The following is a 12,237-nucleotide window of genomic DNA, read 5'->3' as shown; positions in this document are numbered from 1 at the left end:
GCTCCTTAAAACAAAAGGTGTCCTCCACGTCAGCGTTCCAGACCCTCAGCAAATTTGCAAATCTTGGGTGTCACCATGTAAGTAAAATCATGGACCACGGCACCAGGCGGAGGGATGCTAAGTGATATCCGTTATCCGTTATCCCCCAGGCAACCAGGGTTGGCAAGTTTCCCAACCGCCGATTTCTGCCCACTGCTTCTGCGCATGCGCAAGGCCCTCGCCGCGTTTCTCCAGGACGCGTTCCTCATGATATTTGGTCCGCGGAACTCTCCGTAGTCCGAAGTGTGGCCGAACAAAAGGCGTAAACGGACTGTTGATTGCTATTGGTTGGCGCTTCGTGTTCCCGGAACTCAGTGGGCGTCGCGCGAAGGCTGAAGGGAGCGTGGCGGAGGGTCCCGGAAAACCCGAGAGCCGGCATGCCTCGGTATGCGCAGCTGGTCATGGGCCCCGCAGGCAGCGGGAAGGTGAGGAGAAAGAAGTCGTAGTTCGTGGGTGGCCAGGGATTCGGGAAGCGATGGAGCGGTCTGCGGGTGTGCGTCCTAGGGACCCTGAGACCCTGGGCGCCCCGCTTCTCTGCTTCGGTGTCCCTTTTGGTTTTGTTTGGTTGGGAAAAGATGTAGTTGTTAATCTTTACTGGATACTTTTGCACTAGCCACCTCGTTTATTTTCACGGAAACCCAGTGAGATAGATCCTATAACCCTCCCTACCCCCTGCCCACTTTACAGGTAAGGGAAAACCAAGACACAGAAAGGTTAAGTTCTTTGCCCAAGGTCGCACAGCTAGTAAGTTGTGGCCAGAATTTAAATCCAGTGCTGTCAAACTCCAGAATCTGGCCTTTTCTCAGAGCCACCGAGGTTAAAACAGGGTCTTTACTGTTCTTTACTGTCGGAACATGGACTTTTGGTATTATAGGTGGTATCAGGTGGTGTGAGGACTGCATATTAGGGTGTCGGGTCATATACTGGGAAAGTTGTTCCCTTTTCAATTCTTTCAGTTCTTCACTTTGTAGTGAGGTGAGTTTGTATTTGGCCCTAGTGTAGCTTCACTTAATCCCTTAGTCTTTTTTTAAAGTATTTTTTTTTTTTAGTTGTAGATCACACACCTTTATTTTATTGATTTATTTATATTTTTATGTGGTGCTGAGGATTGAATCCAGTGCCTTACACGTGCTAGGCAAGCGATCTACAGCCCCTACCCCTAATCCCTCAGTCTTGGGGAAAGGGCAGATTTTAGATTCAGAGCTTTTACTAGGAAACAGTATTTGCCTAAGATTGTAAGCATTGAAAAGTTGTATGTAAATGGGCCGTGGGGGTACATGCTTGTAATCTCAGTTACTTGGGAGGCTGAGACATGGGGATGGCAAGCTCAAGGCCAGCCAGGGCAATTTGAGGACTCCTTGTGTCAAAATAAGAACCAGGTAGATAGATCCTATAACCCTCCCTACCCCCCTCCCCCGTCCGCTTTACAGGTAAGAGAAAACGAAGACACAGAAAGGTTAAGTTCTTTGCCCAAGAAAATCTCAGCTACTGAGGAGACAGGCAGGAGGATTACAGGTTTCAGGCCAACCTGTAGCAGTAAGAATCTGTCTCAATAAATAAAAAGGGATGGGGCTGTAGCCCAATGGTTGTTTGCCTAGCATATGCAAGGCTCTGGGGTCAATCCCTAGTACTGTGGAGGGCAGAAGAAAAGTTGTATGTAATTTTATACCTTCATCCTTATGATAAATATAATCATAATTGGTTTCCATTTATAATAATAGCACAATTTTTCCTTGTAAACAGATTTAAGCAATAATGTTAAGGGCACTAAAATATAGTAGACATGGTATCGATCAAATAACATAAGTGGGAAAAACACTAGAATCTTGGAGGTGTTGGGTGGCTTCAGGCTTTAATTAACATGTTCTGAGCCATTGAAATCTTGATGTTCCCTCCTCTTGGAATGTTCTCTTGGGTTGGCAGGCTCATTCCTCTGTGCTCAGATATCCCCTACTCAGAGACATCATCCTTGACCATCCTACCCTAAAGCTTCATTTGGACTGTACGAGTCCTAGAAGAGATACTATGTGTTAGGTGCTGCACCATGTAATCAGAAATCTTCCCTTAAATTCCACTTGTTGGGCTGGGGATATAGCTCAGTTGGTAGAATGCTTGCCTTGCATGCACAGGGCCATGCATTCAATCCCCAGCACCACCACCACCAAAAAAAAAAAAATCTACTTGTTGCATGTTAGATCAGTAAGGAGTCTTAGTGATCATGGAAAACATCTTAAGAGATGAGAAAATTGAGGGGCAGAGTGAAGTGTTTCCCAGGGTTACCAGAGAATCAAGACCAAGTCTGGATCTGCAGCCCACACAGGTGTCCTGATTCCTAGTCCAGTGCCTTTTCTTTTGTTTCTAGCTATAATCAGGGTTGACGAAAGCATAGATTTGGCCTTAGTAGATCTTGCCCCAGAGAGTCTGGAGAAACCTTTTATGGGTATGGAGGGTATCGCTGCATTGCCTGTTGCTCTAACCCATTGTATCCTGTGACACTGCAGAGCACCTACTGTGCCACCATGGTCCAACACTGTGAAGCCCTCAACCGGTCTGTCCAGGTGGTCAACCTAGATCCAGCAGCAGAACACTTCAACTACCCTGTGATGGCTGGTAAGTCCTAACACAGCCTTCCCTTCCTTCAGGAACAGTAAAGGTGCTGGCTGCTTAGCACAGAAACTGCTTTCGAGTGAACAACATGAGGCTGTCATTTGGCAACATGTGTTCATGGTGATGTGTGTGATGGTAGTCTTTTTTGGTCCTTAGTTAAGACTTAAAAGTAAGTGGACTTCTCTCTTACTTCTTCCCTTCTGTCCCTGCTTGGCTAGACCTGTTATGGTAAATCTACAGTAAAGCTTATTAGGTTGTGTAGCCAACAAAAGGAACTCAAGCTAGCTTAAATAAAGAGGTCAACCTTAAATAAAAACTTCTCACTTATACTGGAGGTACAGATATTTAGGTAAACAGCATTTGGATTCATAAAGCCCAGGACTGGATGAGCTCATGTTGGGAGGGAGACAAGGATCCAACACTCAGCCTTGACATTGTCTTTTCAGAGGTCCAATAGAGGCAGTTGATGTCAGTAAGGCAGGAGGGAAATATGATTTTATAACAGCCAGGAGAGAATGTTTTAAGAGATGGTGGTTGGTAGTGTCAGGTACAGCTGAGAAGTTGTGTAAGGTGAGGACACAGCAATGGCTGTTATATTTGGGAACACAGATTTTGGTGACTTCGATAAATTATTTCAGTGAAGTGGCAGGAATGAAAGCAGACTGGACTGGTCTCAAGTGAAATGCAGGTGACCTGTGCAGACTCTGAGAGGAGACAACTTATTGAGGAGGTTTTGCTGTGAAAAGGAGCTGAAATTAAAATTCTTTTTCATTCTTATTTCTCATAATGACATGTTTGATCCTTGAGAGTGGCTGTAGGTACAGTTGGGGAAGGCAGTTTGAAGAGAAAAGGGATGTGGGATAGTCCTCTTCCTTGAGAAAAAGGCATTGCATTACTTTGGGATCATTTGGTTAAGCTCTCAAGCTAGCTTAAGTAAAAAGATGTGTTAGGAGACTTAGGGGGCCACTCACAAAACCCAAGAATAAGATTTTATGACAAGTTAGAACCCAAAACTCAACCAAGGCCAGCTTTCTGGCTGTTTCTGATATATTTTCTCTTCTTTTATGGACCAGCTTTCTCTGCATCAGGATGAATGTTGCCCAAAGAGGTCCCCAAGTTCACATCACTCTCTGGCCCAAGTGTTTTACTGACTGACTAGTGTCTCCTTAGTTTATCTTCCTAGAAGATCAGTTTTATTGTCCAGTCTTGGGTTGGCTGTTTATTCCTGAAGTAACGGTTAGGAAGGTGTTATCACTATAAATGTGCTTGTGAGCTGGGCTCAGTGGCACACACTTATATTCCCAGCAGATCAGGACACTGAGGCAGGAGGATTGCAAGTTCAAAGCCAGTATCAGCAATTTAGCGAGGTCCTAAGCAACTCATTGAGACTTTGTCTCTAGTAAAATATATGAAAGGGCTGAGGATCTGGCTTAGTGGTTAAGCAAGTGCCTCTGGGTTTAGCCTCAGTAACAAAAAAAAAAACTGTGCTTGTGGATGAAATATCTGTTCACAGAGAACTGTGAACAGAAATTATAGGTTTGATCACACAAATAAGTGAAAACCTAAGGTAGGAAATTATGTATATTGATTTCTGAAACTTAAGATAACATACATATACCAGAATTTTTAAGCCCTTCCTGTAGGTGATTTATTTCATATAATTCTCATCCTTCTATCCCAGGATGTGTGATTCCTATCTCTATTTCCCATCTCAGCAAAAGGAAAATGAGGCTCAGGGAGATTGGGTAGCTTGCCTAGGGTCATCGTGTTAAGAGACTGTTGGCTTTTTTTTTGTTTTACTTTTTTTGAAGTAGGTAATAACATATTTACATGATTCAAAATACAAAAGATATAAAAGAATAAGCGTACAAGAAAATATCTCCCTCCCAGCTCTGTCCCAGAAACCAAAACCCCCTCCCTGGAGAAAACCAATATTTTCAGTTTCAGTTGTACCCTTCCATAAATAGTCTATGTATGTATTTTTTTCCTCCCCCCCCCCCCAGTATTAGCAATTGAAAAAAGGGCGCTTTACCACTATAGCTATATTCCCCAGCCCTTTTTATTTTTTATTTTGAGACAGGGTCTCACTAAGTTGCAAAGGCTCTCCCCTTACTTGCGATTCTTCTTCCTCAGCCTCCTGAGTCACTGGTACACATCCCCAGCTTGATGATATATATTTTTTTTTTTGTTCGGGGTGGGGTGGGGTGGGGTGAGGTACTGGGGATTGAACTCAGTAGCACTCAAACACTGAGCCACATCCCCAGCCCTATTTTGCATTTATTTAGAGACAGGATCTCACTGAGTTGCTTAGCACTTCGTTTTTGCTGAGGCTATCTTTAAAGTCACAGTCCTACCACTGCAGCCTCCCGAGTCTCTGGGATTACAGGCGTGTGCCACCGCACCCAGCATTGATGATATTCTTGCACAGAGTTCTGTGCCTTTCATTTTTCACTTAATAACATACCCAAGAGATTATATTAGTACTTAAAGAGCTGCATAATATTTCACTGTGCCATGTCTAGCTATACCTTAATTTATTTGCTCAGTTCCCTATTGATGGACACTGCTGCAATACAAAACCATGTACATAAATAACTTCATATGTATGATTTTGAAAATTAATCATTATTATGGTGGTGGGCAATCATTTTTGAGTGGATGCTTAGATTTAGGGCTTGTCTGCCCTTTTTAGACATCCGGGAACTGATCGAGGTGGATGATGTGATGGAGGATGATTCTCTAAGGTTTGGTCCCAATGGAGGATTGGTATTTTGCATGGAGTACTTTGCCAATAATTTTGACTGGCTAGAGAACTGTCTGGGCCATGTAGAGGACGACTACATTCTTTTTGATTGCCCAGGTAAGTCAGCAATTTGAATGTGTTGTTTTCTTGAGGCTGTGATAATTGTGACCTCAGCAGAGGTATAGTATAGTATAGTATTTGTAGCTACAGACTATACCCAAGCTCGGGCTGGGGCTATAGCTCAGTGGTAGAGCACTTGCCTCCACAGGTGAGCTACTGGGTTCGATCCTCAGCACTACATTAAAATAAATAAATAAAGATATTGTGACCATCTACAACTAAAAAAAAGAAAGAAAGAAACTAAAAAATAAGTCACCAATCTCTTACTTGTTGTCTGTCATTATTCATCGAGTTCATCAAGTGCTTGCTTTGTATGCAGGGAATGTCATAGACAGCAAGGGAGCCATGGGCTCTGCTCTCATGGAGTCACAGTCCAGTGGAGTGTAAGACAATGTAACCAGAATCACCCTACCTATTGTGAGTCAGCATCCACATATCAGAGAAAACATTCGGCCTTTGGTTTTTTGGGATTGGCTTGTTGCATTTAGCATAATAGTCTCCAGTTCCATCCATTTACTAGCAAATGCCCTAATTTCATTATTTTTAAAATTTTTTTAGTTGTAGATGGACACAGTATCTTTGTTTATTTATATGTGGTGCTGAGGATTGAACCTAGGGCAATTTCATTATTCTTTATGGCTGAGTAATATTCCACTGTGTATATGTACCACATTTTCTTTATCCATTCATCTATTGAAGGGCATCTAGGTTGGTTCCATGGTTCAGCTACTGTGAATTGAACTCACTTTTGATTGGCAAAAAAACTGAAGTGTGCCTGGGTGTGGTGGTGCATGCCTATAATCCGGCTACTCAGGAGTATTGAGACCAGCCTAGGCAATTTAATAAGACCCTATTTCAAAATAAGAAGGGCTGAGTTGGGCATTGTGGCCTGTAATCCCAGTGGCTGGGGAAGCTGCCGCAGGAGGATTTTGAATTTAAAGCCAGCTTCAGCAAAAGCGAGGTGCCAAGCATCTCAGTGAGATCCTGTCTTTAAATAAAATACAAAATAGAGTTGAGGATGTGGCTCAGTGGCTGAGTGCTCCTGAGTTGAGTCCCCAGTTCCAAAAAAAAAAGGGCTAGGGGTGTAGTTTAGTGGTAGAGTGCCACTGGGTTCAATCTCTATCTAGTACCTACCTCATGCGTACTCACATACCAAAGTGTGAAGAATTTTATTTTCTACATAAAACTGGGTAGTCTGTTTGAAATTTGCTAAAATTCATCTTAAGTTTTGATGACTACTCTGAAAGACTATAAGACCTCTTAAAAATTGAATGTATTGTTACTCAGGACTGACTTCCCCATCTTTGGGGAAAATTTATGTTCTCTCTGTGATGAAATACCCTATTCCTGATTGTACTGTTCTCATGGTGTTCTTCCTGTAGGTTGTACTGTTCTCATGGTGTTCTTCCTGTAGGTCAGATTGAGCTGTACACTCACCTGCCTGTGATGAAACAGCTGGTCCAGCAACTGGAGCAGTGGGAATTCCGAGTGTGTGGAGTTTTTCTTGTTGATTCTCAGTTCATGGTGGAGTCATTCAAGGTCTGAGGATAAATCTGTTGAGAATTTTTCAATCACGAATGTAAACTGATGACTATCCCTTTTTGATTATTGTATGATTCTGGATATTTCACAGACTATTTCAGAGTCACTTAATATTTGTTAAATTATTATTGCTGATATATTTAAACTCAAAAATAGTAAATGATGATTCAGAGATTTTAGGGAACTGCTTATGAAAGAAAATTGAGATAGATGGGTTATTTTTTTAAATAATGTTTTTTTGTTGTTGTTTTTAAGAGAAACCAACAGCAACCTGCTTTTAATAACTGCAAGAATAGGGTAGAGTGCACCATTCCTGGACGTACTGTGTTGATGCCTGGAGTGGATGGAGAAAGCTCCTATCCCATCTCCCTGCTCCAAAAATCCATTTCATGTATTATCTGATAGAGAATGTGTCTGATAGTAAACTGATTAAAAAAGAAAGCTACTATGCTAATTACACTTGATCTTAGCCAGAAGATCAAGAAGCAATGAAATAATGTACTTTTTTTAAAAAAAAAAGAAAGAGTGAGAGAGGGAGAGAGAGAGAGAGAGAGAGAGTTTTAATATTTATTTTATAATTATCGGCGGACACAACATCTTTGTTTTGTATGTGGTGCTGAGGATCGAACCCGGGCCACACGCATGCCAGGCGAGCACGCTACCGCTTGAGCCACATCCCCAGCCCCATGTACTTTTTTTTAATACTTTATTTTTTAGTTGTTGATGAACCTTTATTTTATTCGTTTATGTGGTGCTGAGAATTGAACCCAGTGCCTCATGCATGCTAGGCAAGTGCTCTACCAGTGAGCCACAACCACAGCCCGATAATGTATTTTTAAAAATAATAAAATAGAGACTGAGGCTGTAACTCAGTGGCAGGGCGCTTGCCTAGCACTTGTGAGGCACTGGGTTCAATCCTCAGCACCACATAAAAATAAACAAATACAATAAAGGCATGATGTCTATTTACAACTACAAAAAAATAATAAATAAGAAACAACAAAATAGCCTTTTTAAAATTTTCTGAGGATCTCTTGTTCAGTTTATGAACTAAATCAAGATTTATTTATCATTAATAGCTCTTGAGTATTAGATGAGTAAGGAGGTTGATAATACTGTCTAAATTGAGATATGTGATCACCGTAGATTAAAGCCACATCTTCCCTTAGTATCCTCACCTTTGGGAGCTGAGGTTCAATCATCTGATTGAGTGGTCTTTCTCTTTAATATTAGCACATCTTTTACTAGGGCCAGTTTTCTCCCTGGAAGGGAGGAGTAGAAGCCTGTCTATTTGGAGACTTGTTGGGAACAGTTGATTCATCTTCCCTTTTCTGTTTCCTCCTCCAGTTTATTTCTGGCATCTTAGCAGCCCTGAGTGCTATGATATCTCTAGAAATTCCACAAGTTAACATCATGACGAAAATGGATCTGCTGAGTAAGAAAGCTAAAAAGGAAATTGAGAAGTGAGTTCATTGTTCTTCTGTTACCATCAGATTTCAGTTGAAGAGACAGACCTTCTGTTTTATGGGAATGAGAGGTTCTGTCAGTCTGTAAATCTAGTTTCCTGATTTATTCTTCCTTTTATTCATCAGACTTCTTCCTCACCTTTTAAAGGTTTCTAGACCCAGACATGTACTCCTTCTTAAAAGATTCGACAAGTGATTTTAGAAGCAAAAAATTCAAAAAGTTGACGAAAGCAATTTGTGGACTGGTAAGCTTTTGAAGTGTAGGGCTTTGGGTTTCTTCCACCTTTCCATGTGTTTGCCCACATCTAGTCAGTGACCTCCCTTCTGGGAAGCACAGACCAACACTACTTCCTGCATAGAGAAGAAGGGTGGGAGGGAGTATGGGCAGGCCTGTCAGCAGTTTAATTTAGAAAAAGTTACTATCAGTGGTCAATAAATTAATAAAATATGCCTACTATTTCAAGCCATTTGGCAGTTGACAACTCTTTGTTCTCTTTTTGACATTTCAGCGGGTGTTGAATTCAGATAAATCCCCTGAAACAGTGTGCAATGAAGTGATGAGCCAGTGTGTGTGCTCGCTGGTCAGAGCTCGGGAGAACCAGTAAACAATTTGTTACTCTTGTCTCTGGCTGTCCCTCCTCTATATCTGAAATACAAATATTTTTAATCAGAAGTACAAATAGTTATAAAAACTCATATCTAAGTTGAAAGTTACATGTTTTGCCCAACTTCAGAATGAACCTTTTTTGAAATCTCCTATTTGTAGATTGATGACTACAGCATGGTTCGATTTCTACCTTACGATCAGTCAGATGAAGAAAGCATGAACATTGTATTACAGCATATTGATTTTGCCATTCAGTATGGAGAAGACTTAGAATTTAAAGAACCCAAGGTAATTTCTGATTTTTTTTTTTTTTTTTTTTTTTTTTTTTTTGGTGAAAATATTTGCCAGTACTCATTGACCCCTCACATAACCCAGGCAATTCCTTAGGGTTTTGTCTTAGTGGTAGCAGTTGCCTGAGCTTTTCTGGATAATCTCCAAAATTGACATCTGTGCTCAGCAAGTGATGTCAATTTTATTCTGCCTTTTATTTATTTTTTTAAACCTTTCTTTATTTTTATGTGGTGCTGAGGATTGAACCCAGTACCTCACACATGCTAAGCACACGCTTTACCACTGAGCCACAACCCCAGCCCTTATTCTGCCTTTTATTGAGGCATTGCTATTGAATTAAGTCTTTGAACTCAGAGCTTGGGAGTATGTACAAAGAGGAGATGAAATCCATTTGAACTTGGGCTGCTCTCACACATCAGTGAAGAGACTAATGATAGTCGTCAGCAGAACACTATCTCAGCAAATTAGCTGAGAATCATTGTGAATATAAATTTAAGTGAGAAATGCTTCTGATGAGATATAAGCACATCAGCTTACCACATATCTGGGAAAATTCTATCAATTATGCCTTTTCTTAACCATTGATGATTACCTATGAGCAACACCTGGAACTGGTCCTTCCTGGTTCTTAGTTCCATATCGAGCATTACCTGAATAATATGTAAACACATGTGAGAGGAAATAAATGAATGTATTTTCTGTTTTGTTTTTCCTTTGTGTCAGGAACATGAAGATGAGTCTTCCTCTTTGTTTGATGAATATTTTCAAGAACGCCAGAATGAATGAAGAATTTACTAAAAAGTAACTGTATGTGAAGAGCTTGTGGCCAAATCAGCAGAGAATGCAAATCTTCAAAGGATGCAGTAGTAGACAGCTGCGTTTTTTAATGAAGGGAAAAACAAAAAAGAATACTTGGCCCTTTATCAGGAGCATGCCTGAGTCAAGTCCTGAGTTAAAAGTGAAATCTTGCCAGACACAGTGGTACACACCCTTTAACCCCAATAGCTGGGAAGGCTGAGACGGGAGGATGGAAAGTTCAAGGCCAGTCTTTTCAGGGCTGGAGTGAAGCTTAGTGGTAACATGAGCAAAGCCCTGAGTGTAAGCCCCATCACTGCAAAAAAAAAAAAAAAAAGAATCTTTTAGTGGTATTCTAACAGCATCAGTTGAGTTTTTGTTGTTGTTTGGCGGTTTTTTTGTTTTTGTTGTTAATGGATATTAAACCCAGGGGCACTTGGCCACTGAGCTACATCTCCACCCCTTTTTATTTTGAGGGGGACAAGTTCTCACTAAGTTGCTGAGATTGGCCTTGTGGCTGGATTCAAACTTGCAATCTTCCTGTTATCGACTCATGAGTTGTTGGGATTACAGGCTTGTGCCACCACGCCCAGCATCAGCTGAGATTTTAAATGTCAGAATTGTAAAGAGGGTTGGGGATGTAGCACTGTGGAGGAGTATTTGCCTAGCATGTACAAAGCCCTGGGTTCAAACCCCAGCACTCAAAAAAAAAAAAAAAAAAGGAGGGGGGAATGAATGCACATAGATTTGTACATAATATAAATTTGCACCTGGGATATTAAAATTAAGGACATTCTAACTTTATTTTTTGCTTGGATTTTTGTTAACGGGGGGTTTCTTCAGGGGCATGAATTACTGTAACAAAATATACATATGTATATCCAAAGGAAAAATCCACAAGGGTATAGGGTATACATAATGCCATTGATTATCTGGATGTTCTTATTTTCCTACATTGAATATGTGTTATTTGTATAATTAAAAATTAAATGTGGTATGTACTTGGAGCTCTTTCACTTCACTGCTGTTAATATGTTGTTATGTTAGTAGATCATAATTTTTGATACATTTATTTCAAGCTGTTTTGATTTGAAAACAATTCTGCAATAAATATATTTCCTGTATCATATATACAAGAGTTTCTCCAAGGGACAGCCATGAGAATAACCTTCATCATTGACTTCAACTTTATATAATGCCAAACAGCTTCTCAAAATATTGTACCATTTAGGGGCTCAGTGGTAGAGTACTTGCCTGGCATGTGTGAGGCACTGGGTTTGATCCTCAGCACACATAAAAAAAATAAAAAAAAATTAAAGATATTGTGTTCATGTATAACTAAAAAATATTTTTTTAAATATTGTACCATTTAGAATTTAATAGTGGGAATAATTTCTACATCTTCAACATTATCTTATGTTTTTGAACTTCTTAGTTTTGAGCTGTCTACTGTTTGTTAAGTAGTATTTTATTGTACTCTTAATTTTAAATTCCTGCTCACTGCTTAGTTTTACAGCTTTCCATGTGTATCACCAGTCATGTTTTCCTTAACTATGTGTTCGTTCTTATGTTCAGAAACAACATATAATCTAAATGCTAATCTTTCACTAATCGTATATATTCCCAGTTTCAGCTTAATTAATTCTTGGATATATATTTCGTTTAATAAGATTTTTTCACTTAAAAGTATCTGTGTTTTGAGGCATATATGTGGATGTAGGAAAGAAACAGAAAGGTAGCACTAACCTTTCATTACACTCTTGTTTTCCAGGTGGAACTTGAAATTCACAGCCAAGCAAATTTTTAAATAAGTGAATTTTCCCAAGTGTCAATGCAGGCAGGGATTGTTTTTAGAAATTTAGTTTATAGTTTTTGAGCACTTCAAAGTTTATACATTCATTGAGTAATAAGCATTCACCAAAGTGCAGATGACATAACTTCTTGGCACATTCATTTGTTTTCAGGTTTTTTTTTTTTTTTTTTTTTTTGGTGGTGCTGGGGATTGAACCCAAGGCCTTAGTGCATGC

At 40.1% G+C, this 12,237-nt stretch overlaps 1 protein-coding gene and 1 non-coding gene across 3 annotated transcripts; one reads left to right on the top strand and one right to left on the bottom strand.

Moving 5' to 3' along the window:
• Nucleotides 1-337: 337 nt before the first annotated feature.
• Gpn3 (GPN-loop GTPase 3) lies at nucleotides 338-11,226 on the top strand. Of its 2 annotated transcripts, XM_026386117.2 has the most exons (8): nucleotides 338-464; nucleotides 2,541-2,649; nucleotides 5,339-5,506; nucleotides 6,924-7,048; nucleotides 8,399-8,514; nucleotides 8,666-8,762; nucleotides 9,284-9,412; nucleotides 10,139-11,226. In XM_026386117.2, the coding sequence occupies exons 1-8, from the start codon at nucleotides 417-419 to the stop codon at nucleotides 10,199-10,201; spliced, it is 855 nt and encodes a 284-aa protein (XP_026241902.1). In that variant the 5' UTR covers nucleotides 338-416; the 3' UTR covers nucleotides 10,202-11,226. The 2 variants fall into 2 exon arrangements, with proteins under 2 accessions (XP_026241902.1, XP_026241903.1); XM_026386118.2 differs by lacking the exon at nucleotides 5,339-5,506.
• On the bottom strand, nucleotides 7,349-7,541 carry LOC113180941 (U2 spliceosomal RNA). The gene has a single exon (XR_003300547.1). It is a non-coding gene; the product is annotated as a U2 spliceosomal RNA (small nuclear RNA).
• Nucleotides 11,227-12,237: the final 1,011 nt, after the last annotated feature.

Source organism: Urocitellus parryii, chromosome 3 (genome assembly GCF_045843805.1).
Source record: "Urocitellus parryii isolate mUroPar1 chromosome 3, mUroPar1.hap1, whole genome shotgun sequence".
Taxonomy (NCBI): Eukaryota; Metazoa; Chordata; class Mammalia; order Rodentia; family Sciuridae; genus Urocitellus; species Urocitellus parryii.
This window is presented reverse-complemented; position numbering and strand designations above follow the sequence as displayed.

Coding starts and splice junctions, on each gene's coding strand:
- Gpn3 (XM_026386117.2), top strand. CDS start 417: ATGCCTCGGTATGCGCAGCTGGTCATGGGCCCCGCAGGCAGCGGGAAG. Junction 8,515..8,665: donor GCTAAAAAGGAAATTGAGAA/GTGAGTTCATTG, acceptor CACCTTTTAAAG/GTTTCTAGACCCAGACATGT. Junction 8,763..9,283: donor CGAAAGCAATTTGTGGACTG/GTAAGCTTTTGA, acceptor TCCTATTTGTAG/ATTGATGACTACAGCATGGT.